This window comes from Lissotriton helveticus, chromosome 8 (assembly GCF_964261635.1).
Source record: "Lissotriton helveticus chromosome 8, aLisHel1.1, whole genome shotgun sequence".
In the NCBI taxonomy this organism is placed as follows: domain Eukaryota; kingdom Metazoa; phylum Chordata; class Amphibia; order Caudata; family Salamandridae; genus Lissotriton; species Lissotriton helveticus.
This window is the reverse complement of record NC_136069.1, coordinates 598,723,976-598,748,842: the sequence shown is the minus strand read 5'-3', so window position 1 is coordinate 598,748,842 and position 24,867 is coordinate 598,723,976. Positions and strand designations below refer to the sequence as shown.

General features: G+C 46.1%; 1 protein-coding gene across 1 annotated transcript in view; it reads right to left on the bottom strand.

Moving 5' to 3' along the window:
• Positions 1 to 24,867, bottom strand: part of BORA (BORA aurora kinase A activator) — a 411,259-nt gene that overhangs the window by 38,536 nt on the left and 347,856 nt on the right. Inside the window, 3 exon segments of the mRNA XM_078657420.1 lie at positions 6,733 to 6,864; positions 17,066 to 17,655; positions 19,576 to 19,726. Coding sequence (XP_078513546.1) covers positions 6,733 to 6,864; positions 17,066 to 17,655; positions 19,576 to 19,726 — 873 coding nt within the window.

The window sequence follows — 24,867 nt, the reverse complement described above, 5'->3', positions numbered from 1 at the left end:
GAATATGTGCTGGAGCACTTTCTGTCCCACTTGTGCTTCCTTGTTCATTTGTATGTCCACACAGTAGTGTTTTGTAAACGTGTGCACAGAAGTCCATGTTGCCGCCAGGCATATGTCCTGAATGGGAGTGTTTGCCAAGAAGGCTATTGTAGCTCCCTTCATTCTTGTTGAATGGGCCCTTGGCCCCTCTACTAGTTCTTGTCCAGCCTGTTTGTGGCAGAATAGTATAGTTTGCGCGATCCATCGTGCAATTGTACCTTTAGTAACAGCTTTTCCCATGAAACTTTCAGCAAAGGAGACAAAAAACTGTTTTGTTTTCCTGTGATCTTTAGTTCTCTCTATGTAATGCATGACTGCACGTCTCGCATCCAGAGTGTGCAGTGCCCTTTCTGCTTTTGTTGTTGGTTTCTGAAAGAAACTTGGTATTTGAATCGTCTGGTTGATGTGGAACCTGGACACCACCTTTGGCATAAAGTGTGGGTCCGTTCTCATCACCACCCTATCGTTGTGAATTTGTATGTATGGTTCCTGTAGTGTTAACGCCTGCCGCTCGCTTACTCTGCGTAGCGAGGTGATTGCCACTAGGAATGCTGTTTTTAACGTTAGCATCTGTAGTGAGGCTTTATGCATTGGTTCAAAAAGGTGCCTTCATGAGTTCTGTCAGCACTACATTGAGGTTCCATGCCGGTGCTGGTAACCTTTTAGGTTGTGCGATCCTTTTGCACCTTCCAAGAATCTTTTTACAATCATAGAAGTAAAAAAGCTTTTGCCTGTTTCTCTAGTGTAGGCGACAATGGCTGCTAGGTGTACCCTTAGCGATGATGAGCTCAGGTTTGTCTCGAGCAGGTGTGTGAGGTACTTAAGAACTGTAGAGTCTCTTGTCATCTTGTTGTGCAGACCCTCCTTTTTGCACCATAATGTGAACCTCTTCCATTTGGCCACGTAGCACTTACGTGTGCTTGGTCTTCTTGCCTCTTGAAGTACCCTCCGGGTGCTCTCAGGTAGCTTTAGGTGTGCGAACTCTATGTCCTCAGGAGCCAGGCTGCTAGGCTGAGACTTTCTGGCTCTGGATGCAACACCTCTCCGTTTTGCATGGAGAGTAGGACTTTCCTTTTCCCAAAATTGTGTGGTGCACTCTGTGTCATTTCCATAATCTGTGAGTACCATGTTTGTCTGGCCCACTGGGGTGCGACCAGGATGAGGGTCATGCTGCTTGTCCTGCACTTGCTGAGTACCTTGTGTATCAGGGGAACCGGCGGAAAAGCGTAGGCAAATGTCTTTGACCAGCTTATCCATAGGCCATTCCCCAGGGACCCTTCCCCTGGTTGCCTCGATGCGAAGTGTTGGCATTTTGCATTCTGGCGTGTTGCAAACAGGTCTATTGACTGTTTTCCCCACCTGTCGATCAGTCTCTTTGTTTCTTGTGCATTCAGCTCCCATTCGTGCGAGGCCGATGTCTGTCTGCTGAGCCAGGCTGTCAGAGCTTGCCCCTTCTGGTAGAGGCGCGCCTCCTTCAACAGTGCTGTCGTTCTCTTCTCGCTGGGGAACACCTTCCCCTGAACGGTGTCGATTTGTGCCCCCAGAAATATCTTGACCTGTTGTGGGTTTATGGAGGATTTTTTCCAGTGAATGGAGAAACCTAGGGCGATTAGTGTGTCTGTCACTCTCGGAGCGTGCTGTTTGCACGTGTTGTATGACATTGCCTTTATGAGCCAATCGTCTAGGTAAGGGTATACGTGTATCCCCTCCCTCCTTAAGTGTGCTGCGACTGCTGCCAGACACTTTGTGAAAACCCTGGGTGCTGTTTTTAGTCCGAAGGCCAATGCCGTGAATTGATAGTGGTCTGAGTGGATTGCAAAACGTAGCAGATGCTTGTGCCGTCTGTTCATTGGGATGTGTAGGTAGGCATCCTTTAGGTCTATGGTGACCATGAAGTCCCCTGTTTGAATCTGTGGGAGTACTTCTTGCAGGGATGTCATTTTGAATTTTTGTGTCTTTATGAATTTGTTGAGGAACCTTAGGTCCAGGATGGGTCTCATTGTTTCGTCTACTTTGGGTACTAGGAAGTACGTAGAGTACACCCCCTTGTTCCTTTCCATGGGAGGTACAGGCTCGATAGCCTCCTTTAGTAGCAGTTCCTCTGCTTCCCTCTGAAGAAGCTCTAGTTCCTTCTTTGCTAGTGCTCCTTTCTTTGGTCTTCTGCTTGGTGGTGTTTTGTTCCAACTCTATGCAGTGCCCGTACTGTATTGTGTTGATGATCCATTTGTCCGATGTAATCTTTCTCCACTCCTGGAGGAAGAGTTTTAATCTTCCTCCCACTGGTGTTACGTGCTCGTGGTGTTTCAGTGCGTGAGACTCCTGTTTTTTGTTTTTGTGCTCCACCCTTGGAGTTTTTTGTAGGGTGTGCACTGTCAATTTGGCCGAGTCACTTGGAGGTGGTTTGCTGACCACCCCTCCTGGTGTTTCCACGTCCACTCGCTCTCCCGCGAAAGGACTGGCCCCTATGTTGATATTGCCATTGCTGTTTTTGATGGCCATGTTGTGTATGGGTGTCGCTTTGGTGGGAATGTTGGAAGGACTGATGCGACGTTCCCGGCTGGTTCCCCCCCTCTCCCATGTGGTCTCCTTGAGGGGGTCCCTCTCTTTGGTCCCCTGAATTGCAAGGCCCCCATGGATCTTGCAGTGTCATTATCCTTTTTGAGCTGTGAGAGCTTGTCATCTACTATTGCACCGAACAGTGTCTCACCGTTGAATGGAGTGTTCAGGATGTTGTGCTGCACCTCCGGTTTAAAGCCTGATATTCTGAGCCAGGCTTGTCTTCTTTCCGTGATGCCCAGCATCATACGCCTGCTGGCCGTGTCTGCCCCGTCCAGTGCTGTTTTCAGGCAAGAGTTTGCCAAGTTCTTGCCTTCCTCTACTAGGTGCGAAGCCCTTTGTTGGTGCTCCTGAGGGAGGTGTTTCACCAATTGCCGCAGTTCCTCCATGATATGGTAATGGTGTCTGTTGAGTAGTGCATTTGAATTAGCCATGCGCCAGTGCATAGCGGCATTCCTTTCGATTTTTCTTCCTGTTAGGTCCATCCTTCTGCTCTCTTTATCCGGGGGTGGACCCGAAGTAGTTGGCACATTGGCCCTTCTTCTTGCTGTTGCCGTGATGATAGAGTCAGCAGCGACCGTCCCCTGTATGTAGGCTGGGTCCTTTGAGGAGTGCTTGTATTTTTTCTCTGTCCTTGGCGTGACGGGTTTACAAGTAGCAGGTTCCTTGAATGCCTCTCTTCCTTGCCCTTTGATGCTTTCAAGCATTGGCAGGTACTGGCTCCTAGTGTGTATTGGAAGTAGTGTCTCTACTAGGAAGTCCCCTTTCGGCACCTCCTCTTCGAGCTTGACCCTGAATGCTGTAGCAGCGTTCTTGATGCATTCATTATAGAGCCCAATGTCGTCCGGGGGCGAGGGCCTCGCTGGATATGTGTCCACTCCTTCTTCTGGACTTTCGGCGTCGACGTCCTGCCACTCTACCTCTTCCGAGTATGTTGATTCTTGGTACACCCTCTGTTCGTCATCTCTCTCCTCCTCGTAATAGGCATTATCATCTTCCTGATATGCCAGATCTTCCAAGCTCTCCAACGCTTGTTCTACTTCGAAATCTTCCTCTTCGTCTTCGACCACCTGTACTTCTGGTGACTTTGGCCTCGAAGGAATTGTGTAAGATTTCATTTTTTCTTCGAAATCTTTCTTTCGCTGCAGGATGTTCTCCATCTCTGCTTCGAGTCTCCTCTTCTTTCTTTCCATCTCCGCCGCCTGTTCGGCGTCGAGTGGTTGTGCCGGTCTCTTTGGCGCACTAGATGGCGTCGAGATGGGTTTCGGCGTCGAGACTGGTTTCGGCGGCGACGCTGTTTTCGGCGTCGGGGCTGGTCTTGCGTCGTCGACTTCGAAGATGGTTTCGTAGTCGAGCGCTCCTTTTCTTGGAGGCTTTTCGACGACTTTGGTTGGTCGCCGTCCTTCGGCGCCAGGGAGTCCTTCTGAGAGGATCCGCTCGGCCTGGATGTCGCTGCGGACGCCGAAGTTCTTGGCGTTGGCGCTTTCGGGGTCTTGCCCTCGTTTTTTCGAGAGTCTTGGGTAGACTGTCGAGAGTCTTTCGGGCCTTTCTGGGGCGTCGATTCTCCTACCTTTTCAGTAGTCTTCTTATTATTGGTCTCTGCGACCGTGTAGCCGATGTCTTCTTCGGCGACGTAATTCTCCTCGTCGGTCGAGAGTCCCAGGTCTCGAAGGGACGGAGGTTGGCCCTTGCCTTGCATGGTGTAGTTTGCAATCCTTTGCCTCTCTCTCACTCGAAGGGTCTTCGGGGTGAATGCGGAGCAGGCGTTACAGACTGGGTGTTGGTCCTTCTGCGCGTACTTATGATGGCAGTTGCGGCAGAATTTGAATGGTGTGTTGTCCATGTCTTGCGTTCAGGGGCCCCCCTGATTGCGCATTCTCCTCTGGACATCGAAGAATCTCGAAATGTCTCCCTTCTTAGTCGTCCTTTCGATGGTGTAGTCTTCCTTCGTCTTCTCCAATGTTTTTTCTCCAAAAACTCGAGACTTGCTTCTTCTTTTCTCCAAATCTCTGGCGCCCTCTCGGGAACGATCCAGACCCAACGGCGGAAAAAAGAATCTGAAGATGGAGCCCAAGGGTGGGAGCTTCCGCAGGAAGCATGCCGACGTCACAGGAAGGACACAAAAAGGTGGGACGTCGACGCCCACCTGGGCTACGAAACCCCCCCCAAAAAAACCCAAAGAAAAGACTACGATTCCGGACCCAACCACTAGACCGCGGAATAATGCACAGCCTAGTGAATCCAGAAAGATTCACGCTGCAAAATCTGCATTTCTTAAAGCCCCTTGCATAAAAGGAGGTCAACAAGGTGAGTGTTCCTTTTCCTGCCTTGTTGCCACCCACTTAAAAACCCCTCCCCTCCCCACCCTCAAACTTCATACTCAATACAAATATCTTCTTCTTTTAAGGAATCTCGAAACTTGGTTATTTTGCTAAAATTGCTTTTCTCATTTTGAAAAGAGTCCAACATCTGAACCACACAGCATGTGCCGGAAAAAGCAGGAGGTGAAGGTCATTCTGTTGCCCATTTACGCTCCAATTCACTTGCGTATTTCATTCTTTCTACTTAGATACAGAAATTGGGATGCCAATTAGTGGAGAATGAGAAGCTCTGAGGAAACAGACGCAATAAAAAGGCACCTGGCTGGTCCAACTCGTAAGTACACTTTTCCTTAGGCTTAGTAGCATGGCAAACACCGTGCTACCCAGGATATTAGGGAAACAGTGCACCTCTCTATGCCCTCAAAATGATACTAGGAACTGTAATCATTTCAAGGATTCCTTCATGAGGCACTGAATGATGGTATGAGTCGGTAAACCAGACATCCGTCACAATATAAATTAGTTGGACCTTTGCAACATTAGGATCCAACTGAATGGCAGACCCCTTGATATCTCTGAGCCAGAGAACACTGGGTGAATAACCAACTCCACTGGCTTTCAGTTAGATCACCCATATACAGGTCTACTGTGAACGAGAGCAGCAGATTTTTATAAGTTATTTTATCTACTTGCACATCAAATCATAGAGTCCTGTTCTACACAACAAATTGACTGCGGGAATGTTCTGTGCTACGTTTGGTGAATAAGAGTGAGCGCCACCCCTTTGCGAGACAGGACCACTGTCCCAAGCAACCTCTTGACAGTTTGTGCATTACCTAGCACAGAGCAAGCACTGGTAGCCTTCCCATTCTCACTTGTGTGCTCATGGAACCATAGCAGTAACCAGTCATTCTCGGTGTCATGTCCTTGCACACCTCTCAACAGTAGCTGCATGTGTGTCCCAAATAGAACATGTTTGCTTTTCCCTGATGAACTGGCAGAACAATTTGAAGAGTTGATGGCAGTAACATCCTGTCGTACCCTCCTTCAACATGGGAATGGTCAGTAATCATGCTTGGTATTGCGCTTGTGCTGGTCCACAGAACCTCGGGAAACAATTCTTAGAGGATCCACATGATTTGTTCCCAGCGAAATATACTCTTTTTGGGTGGAAGTGTCCAAACCAGACTCCTTTGACACATGCTGAATCTTATCAGGTAAGAAAATATCTGGGACAGGAACTATGCACAACAAATGAAGAAAAAACATTGAACTGTCTTAGAAGCCTGGAGAAATGGAGAATGGTAGAGTTGCAACATGAAATCCACAAGAGTGTCAAGACGGCGGACACAACAGTGGTACTGAAGAGCACAGGCAAGCGGATTGAAGTGGGATTCAAACATGCAGTCCATGAGTATGGTCTTTTGTGGCATAATGGGCTTTAGAGTACATTGTCAATGAATGCAAAATCAAACTTTCATTGGCATTATGAATATGCACTTTTTAGTCTGGATTGCAAGCAAATTTTGTCCAGAGACTATGAGCCGTCCACAGATTGTGAACCTGCATGATATAGAGCAAACAGAATTTTGTTTACAACGAGATGTAACAAATAAAATCTTAGTGATCAAGACATGGTACACAACATTGCAGTAGTCCAGTCACAAGATGTGTTTAAGACAGAAGATGGAAGCTACCCACAATGGCAAGGTATTTCATTAAAGACTTAACAGTCAAATTAATCCTTTCACCGTGACATTTTTCCCACTGGATAAAATCATTGTACAATAACTAACATTCGTGATAGCTTACAGACCTTTGTTTTCAAGTGTCGACTTTTGTTCTGAGGCTCACAGTTATTCATTTCATGTTCTCTACAGCTGCTTTCGGATCCATTCCCATCCATTATACTTGATGCACATGCCTGTGTGTTGTAACCGCTGTCCACCTAAAATGAAAAAAAATAATGGTTTAAACAGTTTATTATAAAAAACAACTTATTACCAAATGCATTACCTAAAATTACAAATAGTTAGAAACAAACAATCGGATGATTGGAAATAGAGTTGTCGAGAAAATGGAACAATAAAGTGTTCCCCTATTGATCTACAGCAACACACTAAGCATACAGCGATTCTTTTATTACTAAATTGCGAGTTACAGGACCGGGTAATGCCATTTGGATAGTGGCTTCTGAAATCTTCTACGGCATAGCATCATACAGTGAGTGCCATGTAGACTTGTACACATCAAAAACTTTCTTAAAACCATACAACTAAATATCTTGGACGACAGCTTAGGCAAAGCAACTGATTTTTCACTCTCACAAAGAAGTTGCTGGCCAGCAAACTTGCTTGGTGAAAGACAGGGAAAGGACAAGAGCTGCAGCATCTAGCAAGTTAAAAACATGCTCTGATGAGATAACCAACAAGTGAAATAAACCTTGAGCCGGTAGGCTTCAAATGATCGGCTTTTTGAAGACGCTTTAGACATTTTAGAACTTTACTCCCCAAATGACTAACATGAATGAACGAATGTTCACAACTATTCCCTGCAGGCATTGGTCAAAGCAATACACATTGCAGATCAATTCACAAGTCAATGCTGGCTGCACTACAAATACACAAATTGTGATCATTAAACTGTGAAAGGAATCAACAAGTGTTAATCAAACAACAAAGACCTGGTTCACATTGGAGGGCAATGGAAAGAGCATATATTAGAAGATGAAACCTGTGTTAGGAGCGAAGATTCTTACTGACAAAATAATCGTAACCGAAATCCAAGGTTATAGTTACGTTAACGGATACTTCGTTATTCAGTATATACTGGCCTCCTTTTCACAACCTGTGGGTACCACTAGCACCTATTGATGAGAACAGAAGCCGCTTTCCAAACTTGTAACATTTCAGAGCTTTGCACGATCAGTACCATAGGAATACGAGGACACATAAAAGGCCATGTACCCTTGCCTTGCATGAGTGCACCATTGATCAAGTACCCTTTTGTGTAATGATTTTTCCCCAATAAGAAAAATTGTATGTGTTAGGAATGCGAGAGATCCCTTGGAATATACTAGAGAAGTCATAAGCTTATTCTTATCCTGCGAACTGTGCTTCATTTATGATAAAGCATCAAGAGCAGTGGTTGGAGAATGCAACAGGACTCTGATGTGGGCTTACTAGACGCTTTCCCAGAGAATATGACAGTGTCCACAAGAATGCAGGGAATGGATTAGGGTGGGGTTGATTGGACTAGAATAGGGTGGGTACATTGGAGTGAGTGAATTGGAGTGTGGTGGACTGGGGTGGGGTGGTTTCGATTGGAATGGTGTAGGTTGGATTGGAGTCAGTGGATTGGTGTGGGGTGGATTGAAGTGAGTGGTGTGGATTACATTGGTGTGGGGTGGACTGAATTGGTGTGGCGTGGACTGGGTCTTAGGTCGGTGATTGTATTGGTGTATGGGGACTGTATTGGTGTGGGGTGGATTAGGGAGTCGACTGGATTGAGAGGGGTGGACTAGATTGAGGTTGATTGGTGTGAGGTGGGGTGGACTGCAATGGGGTTGATCGGAGTTGGGTGGATCGGGGTGGATTGGAGTGGGCTGGACTGAATTGGATTGTGGGGCGTACTGCACATTTATGTGTTCAATAATTTCAGAAATTACACATAAGAAACAATGTTGCTTTGCAATATTTAGAACAAAATAATAGTAATCTTTTGAGAACAGCACCCACAACCAAAAACAAAAGGAGTCTGCAAAATGGGAAAAGACGACTTGGGAAAATTAAAGAAAGTTAACTATAGAAAATGAAACTGCAATTGTGTTTGTCCCGCTGAGCACATTTTTGCCAGTCACACTGACCTTCAAACACAATTTGGGGAACGACCTTGAAAATGTTGTTTCAGCTCAGTGGCTTGCCAATAATGCTGGCAGACAGCTACAAGTGAGTTAACTTTTTCTGAACCCTGGGTTAAGTACGGTCCTGTTCTCATCATCTGCATTATACATGGGTTCACACACTTGAGTCTGCTGCCTTCTGTTTGCAGGGCACTAGAAGTTAAAAAGAACAAAATAGTACAATCAAGTCAGGAGCAGCGCTGGGCACTGATTAAGTGGAATCAATCAGTGCTTGGTCCCTGCTCCACAGAAAGGAATAGAATGGTGTTTGGCCTGCAGTGACCAATTACGAGGCTGTAAAGAATAATACCACGCAAGCCAACAAATGGTAAGCAACGGGCGGGCTTCAAACCTTTTTGTAAACAATAGTGCCTCGCATGCACTAGCGCATGCTTTTGCAGGCTCGTTCCTGACAGGTGGGAAGCATGCATTGGAATGAATAGCTGTGTGTAGAGTGATGAGTAACACTGAGTGCGTGCTAGGTTATGTTACCTGGATTTGTAGAGCGTGACTTACCACCTAAAAGGGTAGACACGTGCTGGAGCAGGTGTGTAGGTCGGTCAGTGGGGGAGGGGAGGACCACAGCCTCCAGTAGTGCAGGTGGCTGTTTACGTATTTAGTTCCTATGTTGTGCACAGCCCTGTGTGTGTGAGAAGTTTGAATTGGCAGCGTCTGCATTGGTAGGCAGTGAAGCTCGGAGGTGTGGGGTGATGTGTGTGCGACGAGGGAGGTTTAGGATGAGTCTAGTTGCAGCGTTCTGGATGGCCTGAAGTCGGTGGACAATGTGTTTAAAGAGTAAGGGAGAGTGTATTGTGATAGTCTAGTCTGCTTGTCATGAGTGATTAAGCCTCTGGGGTTCCTGGGAATCCATTTGAAGATTCTTCAGAACATGTACAGTAAGCGGAAGCAGAAAGAGCGGACTGTGCTTACCTGAGCTGCAATGCTGAATTTGCCATCTAATGATTCCCTGGTTTCTTGCATGTTTGGTAGGACTTGGAGGGGGCAAACTCTGGTGGCCACCAGGTGGAGTCCCAAGAGGAGTTTGTGTTGCAGAAGATTAGCACTTCCATAGGTTTGCATCCACTCTGCCAAACATGCATTTGGTGAAGTTGGTTCTGGTGCTGGATTTGTTGGACATTGATGAGTTGGATTTCATCTGCATAAGAGATGATGGAGATGCCCTGTGTTCTGATGAAGAAGAGTGATGTTTTGTAAATGTTGAACAGGGCTGGGAGATGAGCCGCATAGAACTCCATAGATCAGGTACTTGGGTTCTGATGTATGGGGTGTATCTCACTCTGTTCTTCCTGTGAGGAAAGAGCATATCCATTTGAGGGGCGACCCTTGAAGGCCTTTTAGGTGTAGTCTTTTGATGAGTCTCGTGGGACATGGTGTTGAATGCAGCCGAGAGGTCAAGCAGAATAAGGGCAGAGGTTTCTCTTCGTTCCAGTAGGGTGCGAATCTCATTCGTGGCAGCTCTGTGCTGTGGTTGCTTTGAAAACTGATCAACTGTAACTCCATAACCTACTCGACCACACCTAGTACAGTGAGTTGTTGGTTGATTGTTTTTTCTGTCACTTTACCCAGGTATGGGGGAAGAGAGAGGGGGCAGAAGTTGCTCAGGTCACTGGGGTTGGCTGAAGGTTACTTGATGTGGGCTGTGACTGCTGTGCGTTACCAGTCTTCTAGGAAGGTGGCAGTTTTGATTAAGGTACTGATGTGGGGGAGGTTTATGCTGAGAATGGGTCCTCTTATGTTGTAGATGTGATGGGGGCACGGGTCTGTAGTTGCCCGGAAGTGGACTGTTTTTATGACTGCTGTCGTGTCTTTCTCTGAATATTCTTCAGTTGGTTAGCTAGTTGCCTTGGTTGGTGATGAGCAGTTTGGTGAAGTCTATTGTAGACCTTTTTGATTTTACTGTGAAAGAAGTTGGAGAAGTTGTCACAGAGCTCCTGGAAGGGATTGATTTGGCTTTGGCCTCTGGGGTGGGGAACTCCTTGATGGACAAGATCAGCAGGGAGTTTGTGCGCACTTGCTGGGTCTGCAGACAAAAAAGGGCCCATAAACCCAAAGTTAAGAACAATAAAAAGAGGCCAAGCCTTTGTTTGGCCACCCAAAGGCCATGCATGGCGGGTGTGGTTGTTTGGATGCAATAACTGCAAACATGTAGTATATTATCAAAAAACTATAATTTAAAAAAAACAGCCGTTAATGAGCAGTCATGAGCATCATCTTTCGTGTGCGAATTTTGGATTGCAGAGCTAATCACAACTTGTAAATTTGACTGGTTTAAGTGTCAATTCATACCCATATCTGTACATCAAACGTATTTTAAGTGAATAAATAACTATAATATATATTTATGAATTCATTTTACATTACAGTGTTGCGAAGCCAACCAACTCTGCAGTGATGGTTCAGCAGCACTAAATTGCTCAAAGGATTTATTCCAAACTTGGCATAAAAGCAGATTTTCACACAGTTATTTGTGATGTGATGTACATCCACCCAGAAGTTTGTGAGATATTAGTGTTTTAAAAACGTGTTTGGAGGGCATCAAAGAGTTTGAATTTCGAGCCATCGTGGCCGTTAAACTTGCAAGCTGGAAATTTGCTAATTCGGTACTCGTAATTTTTCATAACAAGCATTTACAATGCAATGGTTTTGCCTTTGTTAAAGTTAGAGCTATTGGCATTGCTCTTGACATTTTTATTTATGTTTTTTTTAACATAAATAAATGGCATTGTCATTTACAATGCCACTAGCTTTATCTCTCGCAAATGACACACACACAGAGCCCCCCACACACAGCCACACAGTGCCCCCACACACACAGCCACACAGAGCCCCCCACACACACAGCCACACAGAGCCCTCCACACACACCCACACAGCACAAGCAGGCAACAGGGGCACACGGAGGCACAAGCAGGCAACAGGGGCACACAGAGGCACAAGCAGGCAACAGGGGCACACAGAGGCACAAGCAGGCAACAGGGGCACACAGACGCACAAGCAGGCAACAGGGGCACACAGAGGCACAAGCAGACAACAGGGGCACACAGAGACAAGCAGGCAACAGGGGCACACATAGGCACAAGCAGGCAACAGGGGCACACGCAACAGGGGCACCAAAACGGAGGCCCAAGCAGGCAACAGGGGCACCAAAACGGAGGCCCAAGCAGGCAACAGGGGCACGAAAACGGAGGCACAAGCAGGCAACAGGGGCACGAAAACGGAGGCACAAGCAGGCAACAGGGGCACACGGAGGCAACAGGGGCACACGGAGGCACAAGCAGGCAACAGGGGCACACGGAGGCACAAGCAGGCAAAAGGGGCACACGGAGGCACGAGCAGGCAACAGGGGCACGAAAAAAGGCACAAGCAGGCAACAGGGGCACGAAAACTGAGGCACAAGCAGGCGACAGGGGCACAAGGAGGCACCAGCAGGCAACAGGGGCACACAGAGGCACAAGCAGGCAACAGGGGCACACGGAGGCACAAGCAGGCAACAGGGGCACACGGAGGCACAAACAGGCAACAGGGGCACACGGAGGCACAAACAGGCAACAGGGGCACACGGAGGCACAAACAGGCAACAGGGGCACACGGAGGCACAAACAGGCAACAGGGGCACACGGAGGCACAAACAGGCAACAGGGGCACACAGAGGCACAAGCAGGCAACATGGGCACACGGAGGCACAAGCAGGCAACAGGGTCATGAAAACAAGCACAAGCAGGCAAAAGGGTCACAAGCATGAATTGTAATTTAGACGGGGCTGAAGTGGAGAACGGTCAGTAGGGAAGTAGTGCGGCTGGTGCAGTGGTACCAGGCCGAAAGGTGAGAGGGGCTGTCTGCACCCCAGTTTGGACAGTTTCCACTACCTAACAGGGATTGGTGGGAGGGGGGGCGTACTTCTTGCTTGCTTTAGGGCTGTTACTTCGGGGACGCAGTGCACGCTCCTGCCTGCTGCCGCCGGGACACGACAACAGGCAGGGAGAGGACAGGCTGGGAGAGGGCAGGGAGGAGACAGGCTGGGAGAGGGCAGGGAGGAGACAGGCTGGGAGAGGGCAGGGAGGAGACAGGCTGGGAGAGGGCAGGGAGGAGACAGGCTGGGAGAGGGCAGGGAGGAGACAGGCTGGGAGAGGAAGGGGACAAGCTGGGAGAGGGCAGGCTGGGAGAGGGCAGGGAGGGGACAGGACAGGCTGGGAGAGGACAGGCTGGGAAAGGGCAGGCTGGGAAAGGGCAGGCTGGGAAAGGGCAGGCTGGGAAAGGGCAGGCTGGGAAAGGGCAGGCTGGAAGTGGACAGGCTGGGACAGGCTGGGAGTGGGCAGGCCGGGAGAGGACAGGCTGCGAGAGGACAGGCTGCGAGAGGACAGGCTGCGAGAGGACAGGCTGCGAGAGGACAGGCTGCGAGAGGACAGGCTGCGAGAGGACAGGCTGCGAGAGGACAGGCTGCGAGAGGACAGGCTGCGAGAGGACAGGCTGCGAGAGGACAGGCTGCGAGAGGACAGGCTGCGAGAGGACAGGCTGCGAGAGGACAGGCTGCGAGAGGACAGGCTGCGAGAGGACAGGCTGCGAGAGGGCAGGCTGCGAGAGGGCAGGCTGCGAGAGGGCAGGCTGCGAGAGGGCAGGCTGCGAGAGGGCAGGCTGCGAGAGGGCAGGCTGCGAGAGGGCAGGCTGCGAGAGGGCAGGCTGGGAGAGGGCAGGCTGGGAGAGGGCAGGCTGGGAGAGGGCAGGCTGGGAGAGGACAGGCTGGGAGAGGACAGGCTGGGAGAGGACAGGCTGGGAGAGGACAGGCTGGGAGAGGACAGGCTGGGAGAGGACAGGCTGGGAGAGGACAGGCTGGGAGAGGACAGGCTGGGAGAGGGCAGGCTGGGAGAGGGCAGGCTGGGAGAGGGCAGGCTGGGAGAGGGCAGGCTGGGAGAGGGCAGGCTGGGAGAGGGCAGGCTGGGAGAGGGCAGGCTGGGAGAGGGCAGGCTGGGAGAGGGCAGGCTGGGAGAGGGCAGGCTGGGAGAGGGCAGGCTGGGAGAGGGCAGCAAACAGCTGGCCTGGGAAAACAGCACAGGGATCCTTCAAACCAACGCCCGTACTTCATAACTGTAACCAGTCCCTATAAGACCAGGGAAGCAGTGCTTGGATCCCTGAAACCAGAGGCAATTCTCTGTGTCTGAAGCCTGTCCGGAAACTTGCTACGACTTCACCAGTGCAGCTTTCACCTACAAACGCCTACACCTACAAACGCGTAAAATGTGCTTTATGAGCGAAATTTTGTGTATAACTAACTATACAGCAAAGAATGCCCAGTACGGACTGTAATAATATTTAAACGCATTTACCAGAACTGATTTAAGAATGAAATAACGTACAATGCATTCTAAAACAGCTTCCAATAATTAATGTATCTGCCAGGTTACTCGCTATAAACAACGCCCTGAAAAGCAAAATACATGGAGAGGGTTAACGAGTGGGGCAGGAAGAAAGTGACAGATAACTTTCAGACGTGCTGTTCCCCAGAAGCAGCCACTGTTGTTGAGAAAAGCTGATACATACAACACGTATGGGAAAGGGCAGGCGTGATGACAGCAGCAACTGGGGAAGTTTTCTGTCTTGTTGCGTTTCACCCTTTCAGGGTTTCTCACTAATTCACGTTTTAAGGAATATCACGGATTGTAAAGGCGCAGAAAACAGAGTGACAGGATCCGTAACACATGTTTGTGTAGGTTACTCACTCGTGTTACGTGTCAATTGTTAACGGGGCGGGAGTGCTGCCCGAGTACACACCTTGAAGCGTGACTGTGGCCTACCTCTCCGGATTTCCTTATCCCAAGATCCTTCTCCTCGCCCAGTTCCTGCGGATCCAAGGGTGAGGAACAGGACAGGCGGTCACAAGAACCCCTTTACTTCCTGAAACAAGGGGGCACGGGAAGGAGGGAGAGCTTACCTGCGTTATCCAAGCTCCGGGCCGGGGGTCACATAAGTTCCTCCTCCCGGGATCCTGCGTGCGGGGCAATCACAGCGTCGCAATCCAGGAAATGAAAAGGGAAAGCTCAGCCGAGCCAACACCGGGGGCGCGGGAAGGCGCTGCGCGGGCGGACGGGGCAGTCAGCTCATCGGATCCAGTTCCTGCCCGCCTCCTGCCCCTCCTCCTTTCACTCCCCTCTGCGGTGCGTGGTGCGCTGGCTCCCAGCTCCGCAGGAAGGACAGCGGGTCGAGCAGCTGCTGTCAGAAGGGGCTGGGGAGGTGTTAATGACATGACCCTCGGATCTGTGCAACACCCCGCACTGCAGAGAGCGGGACCAACACCGAGCCCTGAACCACGGCGTTACGACGCTCTCTGCAGACACCCAGTGGTCTGCAGAGGAGACGGGTGGGGGGCGGGAGGGGGGGGGCGAAAACACGGCCAGCGGGACGGGGGGCGGGAACACGGGGGAGCGTGCACTTTGTATTAATTAGTAGAGGTGGCATCTCCGTTCCACTCGGCCACCGGTCTGTTCACGTGGGGTCGGCTCTAAACACCAACAGGATCACAGAAATGACGGCGGCTGCAATGAGGGGGTTTTCATATAATAAGATTGTATTAATTAAAACAATAATTAAACGTTGAGCCAATCACAAAATATAAATCTTATAACTGCAAATCAAATTAGAGGCCAGCTCTTAAAAGTGCAATTGTTGAACTTCAGATCGAAGAGTTGTCTGCGTACCACTGCCGAAGAAGTTACTGGAAAATTAGCTGGCAGGCTTTCAAAAACATTCTGTGCTCTCCAGATAATGGTTTCAATTATTCTTGCGTAAAAAAGCAGAAGTCGTTGGCAGAGAGAGCTTCAGGATTCTCCAATGGACGTTTTGCGCAGCAAGAAACTTTTTTTTTCTTTGTATTTCCGAATAATTCTAATCACACCGCTCACGGAGCAGGAAGGCAGCCGGACCAGATTCGGGGGCGTTCCCGGCTTTCGGCTGACGTCGCGTGACGTCGGCAAAAGCCAAAGAATCTCGGGAACGCCCCCGAATCTGGTCCGGCATTGACGGACAGGCCCCTCGTCCAATGGCTAGGCTCCATTTATGGAGCCAGCCAATGAATGACGAGGGCCGACCCAAACCCACACTACAGTTCTCATTAGGTTTTCGCCTGCGCGAAAAAGCTGCGCAGAGCGCAGCTTTCGCCAGGCAAAACCTAAAAAAGGACTGGGTTAAAGGGCTAGAATTAATGGTTCCCTGTCTAAACTCAGGGGTTTAGCACAATTGGAAAAAATACACCAAAAAGTGAGACTTAATGAGCTGTTCCAGGCAAAGGGATAGAGGTGGGGAAAGGCAGGTAAGTAGAGGCATGGAAAATGTGCACAAAGAAATGTGAAAAGCAGCATTCAGTTGCTGATAAACTCAGTAATTATACAAAATTCGAGCGCATCAGGGTGCCCATTTTGTATTTAGAAAACACAATTTTCCTGAACTTGTACGTTTAAGTAGATTTTCAGGTTTTGCAAAGAAAAAAGTAAACATACATGCCACGCATCCAACCCATATAAAATACATACTGGAGCTGCCTGCACAAATGACAGCCCTACGTAACACAGTTAATGTTCCTTTAAAAAACGTACACATTACGGTTACTAAATTGCTTTTGCTGGAGGGATTCACGTTATCCTTTGTGTGAGAATAGTACTAGACACCGCCCTTAATTATATACGCCGCTGCTCTTAAAGATTCCATAATTACTCTTCTTAGTGTACTTGTTACTGTATTTATAGTGTACACTTTCATAACTCTAGGATTGAGCTGCTAACGACTGGGATTGAGCTGCTAACGACGCACAGAGGCCGAGTCAGTACAGATAGAGAATATAACCAGGTCTAGAGCAGTTTTCAAAACATCTACAAGATGACGCAGCAGGCATATATAAAGGAAGGGAGTTTCCCACAACTCCCTGTCCACCATGCATACAGTTCTTGTAAGGCGTTCGTGCAGCTGGACCAAGCGAATTTCGACGCTCTGAGAGGAACATACCAAGAAAAGTTGGTTGTCCTGAGAGGCGACTTATTATAAAATATGCATGATGGTCAGTCTTATTCTACTCATCGGAGACAGTGCAAGGACCCTCTGACTAGAGGCATTCTAACCCTTTAGATGGGCCTTCTCTATACATACCTTTTTGAAAAAAGTTTGTTTTGTAAATGTATTCATAGGCTTCTTTACTAAGCACACAAGTAATAGTTAATGAATCTACGAATGAAGCAAAAATTACCTGAATGCTGCTGCTTTCACACGGAATAACACTGCTTTCTGCTAGTGGTGATAGACACATGTGGGAAGATTCAGCACTCAACCGAGTCCCAGTCATAAAGCTTGGCATGCAGTCGCTTCCAGCTGTCTCCTTTACCCAAATAGCATCTTCCTCGATCTCGCCTTGGTCAACCATGTCCACAGTGTTGTTATCCTTCAATCCGTCAATGTTCTCTAGTGATACTGAACCATGCTTACAATCATCGAATTGCACTTCTGCGCCAAACTGGGTTTCCATCCCCTGCTGTCCGTGACGATTAAAATCGTTTTCATTAGGCAACTGCTGCAAGTCTGCTCCAGGACCAGGTGACCCAGGCTCTCCAGGTAAAGAGTTCTCCTTGTCTGCTTCTTCATGATAGCAAAGTGCTGAAGGCACGCGGATATTAGTGCGATACTGTACAGATCCGCGACACGCCATAGCTCTAACCGGGAAAAAGCTTCTGATTGGAGAACAACCATGAATGAAAGGACTTCCAGAATGTGAACTCGAACTGCAGCTGGATGCAGAAAAAACCTCAGGGGATGTGAAAGTCAGCTTTCTCTGCTCTGTCCCTTCAAACAATAAATTAAAAAAGGACAAATTAAACACATTTTACACACAATGTGAAGGTTGGTATCAGAAAGAATAATCTACATATTCACAGGCAATTCTCAATTACTTTCTCCCGTAGTCTTCTATCCACACGGTTCTTAATAAAAACCTAATATCACGTTTTAGCAGTTCAACGTAGAAATTAACAGGAACTTTCCCACATGAAACTGTATGCACTCAGTAAACCCACCTATGGAATTCTCTAGCCATCCCTCAAAATCATAACTGGCGGTGTGAGAGATCTATTCTTATGAAGACTGAGAAAATGGGGTTCTGTTGCAGTATACCCCCACTTTTTACCTGACTGCTGTCACAACTTTTAATATAAAGTACAGGGTTCCTGCTGTCTAGGTTTGCATTACCAGTTTTCTTTCCCTAAAAACATGTCCACAATTGGCACTTCTGTCCAGTGAGCCCCACCCTGGGTAGCTAGGTCCTGGAGGCTGAAGAATGTACCCTGGGACCACCTCACTAGGACCACGCCACTGCCCCTGCAGCTGGCCTGCCCCTGTGAGGTGAAAAAAATTACCCAGTCGACATAGCACACTGTGTGTGCCAGGCCAGGTAGCACTTGCTACGATATAGGAAAGTCACTCCTCTAGCCGGTCTTCCCAGCCCTAAGACAGGGTGCACTATATCCCAGGTGCGGACATATCTGCCCCTACAGTATTAGGGTCTATTCCCTAATATTGTAAGTGCCAGAGAAGCCATAGAAAGTATATGGGCTGGGAACTTGACAACTCTAGTTCCACAGCACCATGATGGCTTCACTGAACCTACGAGTGTTTGGTACCAAACAGCTCTTTGTAATACATCCAGTCTCCGGGCCCCAGCGCATCAACGGCAATCCAAGTCTGCATCGCCCAAACGTGGCTCCCACCAGGCATCAGGGGCTTCACATCACAGCAGCAGGTCTTAGTCAGCTGTGAGTCAGGGTCAGGCTCTGCATACTCCTCGCCTCAGCAGCAGTGTAGGCTGCAACAAGTCACGCCAGGAACAGTCTTTTTAACAAAGCACCCTGCAGCACGACAGATGAAGATAGTACAGGATATTGGAAACAGCCGAAGGAGCTTGTCTAATAGGCGGTCAGCAAGCTATGCCCCCCCAACATTTCGTTTTAGGCAGCGCCAGGACACATCCCACCAAGCTCCTCTGTTCCACTAACTCTGTTTCTGCTGCTGCGCCTGAGTTTGCCTTAATCTTTACATCCCCCCCAACCCCTTTCTATTCAGGTCACATAATTCCACTACACAAATTCACTCCACACAATTTCACAACTAACAATTCCAATCCAACCCACATAATTCCACTCTAAAACACATACATTCACTAGACTCCAAACCAAAACACATGGGTGAAATACATTGCCATTCACAATGCCAATAACTTACTCTTGCAAATGAAAAACCTATTGGCATTGCCATTGCTGGTTATTAATTGGTTTAGGAATATGATGTGCTGTCTTCTTGACTTTAAAATTGTTAGCACCGCTTGAACTTGACATCCATTGCTGGAATAGTATTTTGCTTGTGCCATAGTACAAGGGGTTTAGCAGAGTTTTACTGAGACTTGTGATAGAGTCCACAACTGACAGGAAATGACCGCCTAGCATCATGCGAGTGACCCATAACTTTACAGAGCAAAGTCTACACAACCACAAAAAAAAAAAAAGATTTACATTCTTGAAAGAATTTTCAGGACACCAAAGCACAGGCTTAACATGCATAATGTATTTTGCTTTCTATTCCACATCTGGCCTCTTCTCGATAACGTGACTTCTTTCATCAGATGTGTGTGAAAATGCCAAAAGCTGTGGATACAGATTTTCTTAAAGTATTTACAAATTCAAAAGGGAAATGTTGAAAATATTCAAAGAATACCTGTTGGTGTTTTTCCCAAGGGTTGAGCTATTGGAGACACAGTAGGTGATGCAATAAGGCATGGAGATTGTTCTTGAACAGTAGGACTAGTTAGGCTTCCAATGCTATATGCTCTGCTGCCTCCCTGGATAGGACTTGATGAAAACTGTCCCTGAAAAACAAACAGTTGGCGTTAACAGTGATGAAATATTGTTTTAAAGATCCAAATGTGCGTCCACAATTTAATATGACAATATAATAGCTATGACAAAATATATAAAACATTGTTTTCCTAACCATGTGTGTTTTGAGGAAAAGTCTTAATTATACAATTATAAAATTTGGTGTATCAATTGTTATACTTCCTACAGAAGCCCGCCAAATCCCATCCACCGCTTCCTTCAAAAAAGAAGTGAAAAAAATCCTAATGCTGAAGTTCCTGCCTTAAAGTGCTGGTCCAACTACTTCAATACTGCCGTATTCTCCGATGCAATGACTGTCCATTACACAGTTATGCTCCTGGGATTAACAGTGTGAACAGGCCACTGCACAACTTTGTATGTTATTTATGGAATGTTTCTCTCCCATTATCTGTTCTTTTACATTTGTGTAATCCGGCGATTAATAGTGTTGGCAGGCTGTGATCTTACTGGTACTGTTAACATTGCCTACTCCTCTCTATTATTGGATCCGTCCGGTCTTGTTTTTTAAATGCTCTGTATCATGTTGTTGTCATGCTCTTGTCTTGAACCCATTTGTAACGATTATGCTTGTCACACTTTGGTATCCTGCCTACGTCAAAAGTGAAGCGCTCTGATAGCCTCCTGGGTCTTGTTCGGGCTATGCAAAACGTTATAAATCAATAAATAAAATACATATACTGATGCTAATTCCTTGTGTTTCAATGATTGGTTTCTTAAAACTGCAATCAGTTTGCAGTGAAGCTAAGTATGTCTTCTCCTTTATCCACATATGGGACAATGTCCCAGTGCATTTGCACTAAAGTTTGTTTTGTGCAAAAGTCGTACTTGGGGAAAAGGGGACGTGGGTTCAGATGATCGGAGTCACTTCATTAGCTCAGTAGGACTATATTCTGAGCATAGATGCTCAAATTTAGTGTGCCTTAGTATTTACATTCAATTTGGGTGTCATCTGTGTGATTCCTTAAGTTCGGTTAAGGAGAGAAAGATGCAGCCTGATAGGAATGACTGAGGTCATTCATACCAAAGTTGTTTATTTGAACCCGACAGAAGTTTGGACCTGATGTGAGTCTTGGTAAAGGAGTGACCATTATTAACTGGGATGGGATGGGATTTAAGACTGGCAGGAGTGGTGAATCAGATTTTCCTGAAGATGTCCTCATACAAATATTAGTACCAGAGTAGTGTTTCATTTAGTTAATCTTGTAGAGGGCATTTCACTTCTAAAATCAAAAGAAAGGGTCCAGTGTCTAGAGTTCTACCTCAGATCCAAATTACCGTTCCTTAGTTCATTGCGTTCATGGAGATGAGAGGGAGATCTTTTTAGTCACACGATAAGAGGCGGACCAGGCTTCTCGCATCAAGTGGCACCGATTGAACGTTTAATTAATTTCCCAATGAAGCGACCGGTTAAGCCAGAATACAGGACAGAATGAACGAAAGAAGTGGTGTTTGAAGGAGACATCCACCAGAAAGCCTGTAATCCCTTTTTACCTGCAAGTAGGGGTGGTTTAGAGAAGGTCATTCTGGATAGTTCCCCATAGAATGCAGTTATTCCATGTTAACCTAGATTCTCAAAGGTTTAATAGCTATTTAAGCTGCAACTGGGTTGCGGACTACAACTAAGATATAGGTGACGTATCAACTTGTTTCTTAAAAGGCCTGAAAGCCACGGATTTTAAAGTTCACTAACAAATTATGAGTGAAACTAATTATTTTTATATTGCTGCATCGAGAGGTTTCAAGAAGACTCATTTGGTAGTTGTTCTCAGAAAGCTTATTTTTGTTTCACTCAAAAACGGTTGAGAGTTCAAATCAAAACCAATGAAATTCCTTTGAAGTGTACTACTTCACAACCGCAGTTGGCATGAATGAAAGTTCTGTTTCTATATAGAAAGCCTTCTTGGGAGACTTGGGTGTATTCGTACTGATCAAGGTTATTGCATCGGGTCTGTACAGTTTATTACGTACAACTAGTCACCCAAGATGTCACCATTTCATCCATCACAGGCAGTAGAATGCTATCACCTGAAAACACTTTAAAGGATGGGGGTTGTATTTAAGCGGACTTAATTTTTGTTGCTTATGAAAGTCGAATAGAATGATTTTACTTCTAATAAACTTGAGTGAGCATCTGATTCTTTGAAGCAATTATGTGAATGACTGGCCTGAATGATAACCAGGGTAATAATGCGGTCTTTTTGGTCCCACTGGAAAAGTAACAATGTTGTAATTATTAATGAAAGGGTCCTAAAAAAGCATTAAGGAAAAACAGGAAAATGACAGAATTGAGGCACACCAGCTTTCATGCACTGTGCAATTCGGAGACTTTTTTTTAGGACATTGTATTTCAGATAGTTTGGAGAGGGATGCTTTATAGGCATGCTATTCATATGGCTGGATCTGTATTTAACAAGAACTCAGGTCGACTTAGGACCAGTCAAGAAAGCTACTAGAGTCCTTGGTCTGCATTTATCGCAGGTTACAGCGAAGGTATAGATTTAGGCATAGTAGTACAATTGTAATGCCTTGAATGCTTTAAATTAATTATACCTCTTAGCACATCACAATAAGCATAGCATTGTTCACGCTTTCAGACATAGTACATTATCCAGGCAGAAAAGCCTCAATCAAGTTTACAGCAGTTTGAAAATAAAGGACGGTTTTTATGGCTATTCTTCCAGTGACTAGGAACAATTGAAATAGCTGAAACAGGTGAATGAATTTTGGATTAAGTTACCATGGATGTTGATGGAAATAACAGCCCAATAAACTAAGAGTAAGGTAGAGCTGCAGGCTCATGAACAACTACTGACTGAAAGGACTGGGCTGCGATTGCCTTACTTAGCAGCTCCACTGCAATGTTACTAAAGAACCAGGCAACAAACCTTAAAAACATGGAACAAGTGGAATGGTGGAAGATGAGCATTCCTCCTATGGACTTCTTGCAGAAATGGAAATTATATATAGGGTTCTAGCAGACACATCCTGCAGGCCATCACACCAAGCGCGGCGGGGGAACAGTGGTGCAACAAGCTAAGCAGACAAATAATTGTGCTGGGGGAAGGGGCTTTATCTGTGATATAAAAAGCTTGCGAGGCATCGGAAAGTCCTAAAACGAACAGATGAGGGTGGGCGATGACTGGAACATGGCTCAGCATTTTTTTTAATGCTGCCTTTTATTTGCTATAGTTTAATACATAAAATGAAATTCAGCCCCGTACAAGAACGCAATATTGAGGTTCTAAGACTAAGCGCCGACACAGCTGTACACTTTGAGTTACGTTCTTAAGTTTAAGTTGGGTGTGCTCCCTAATACACAATTTTGGCATCAGGACAACAGAAGTACCGGGAACGATGTGAGGCATAAGGAGGATATGCAAACGTCAGAATTATTTGGCAAGTTTCTTAGCTTTGACAATACATTTTCAGATGCGCACACATTTTTTGGTTAACTCCTTTTCTTGGTGTATCTTCAGGCAGCATACCAGAGTCTTGTTTATTAGTGATGGAGCGAGATTTAGAAATATTTTTATTGCAGCTCGCAAAGTTAAACTTCCATAATAAATAATAATATTAATAAAGTGTGCAGTGAAATTACTAACCAATCTAGATTAAGATTTTACAGATCATTACACGCGGGAAACTAATATGTGTGCTCATATATGTGCAAAGTGCTTGCATGTGAAAAATAATAAACTAATTCTGTCTATTGTGTTGTCAGAATTAAATGCGGCTGTTTTATTAATGGCATGTGCTTATTTCTGTGTGCTCATGTTTTGTCTTTTCGTTTTAAACGTTGCACAAATCTGTGTGTTGCTTTATTTGCTTCTGCTAGGTAACTTAGACTAATGGGTTAATAATTAGCTAAGGTGGGTGGGTAACAGAATGATTTCTAATTCTTGCATTAATTATTCTTTTGTGTTTGTTCATTTACTAGTTACTGAGAAAGAGGCTTGAGGCCTAGCACGTCTTTATTATGCAGTTGGCAAAATCCTGCTCAGAGAAAGCAAGAGCCCAGTGTGGAAAGGTTCTGCCGTGTTAAAAGGAAAAAATGCAAACTTAATTGAACAATGAACTATTCGTGCTTTTGGTCGGATTGGCCAAGGTCAGGAACCGGCAGAGAGATTGTCAAGCTAAGGAAGTCACGGACTGACTATTTCAGATGTTGCAAATTGGAGGAAGCTACGTGACATGAGAATAAGGGACAACAGACTAAGAGAGTCGGAACTGGGCTTCAAAAATGTGACGACATGTGGTCTGACGAAGTGACAGCCAATCAGAGTTTTGGATGGCTGAGAAAAGTATTCATTTTACTTAGATTAGTTAGAGAAAAGGGTATATAAACTGACCCCTTTAGAGGGAGGGTGCTTCTCGCTTTCCGAATCCAGAAGGGCCTGACGTGCTGTCGGACACTTTGGAGCACGTAAGGATTAATAGGGCTAAATGACTTTTATTCTTTATTTCTTTTAGGCAAAGTGAGTTTTAGACAGGGAAATAGGGTTTGGTGATGGAAAAACTGTTTATTCTTCTTTAAACATGCTATTTGATTCTGCTTGAAACTGACTGACTAATTTGCAATTCCTCAAACCATGCTGCTTGAATAAAAAGATTCTAATAAAATGCACTTTTCTTTGAATAAATAGTTAATAAATAAGATTTTTGAAAATACAAGCTGGCCTTGTTATTTCATGAGATTAGTTACCATCAGCAGATCCATTTGCCTAAATGGCCTAATTAAATGCAATAATTACAAAACTATAGTAAAGTCATTATACTGTAGTTGTATATAAATGTGTATATAAATTGTGAATAGGTTTTATTAATTAGGTCATATGATTCAGTTGCTCAAAAATATGTCTTGTTAGTTTATGGGCCTTGTGAGTGATTTATGATTAATAGTGAGTATTATGAAGTTGGGTAGTGTTGATTGGACATAATTTCTATAAGGGCGCTGGATCATTAGCAATACACCAGCAATGCAAACTGGTGCCACTGTCTTGTGATCAGAAATACGACACCCAGAAATGACGCAACTGGCTCAAAACTGCACCATCCAAAGCTTAGAATATAGTTTTGTCTACTTTTCGGCACTCCACATGAAAAGGTGAAA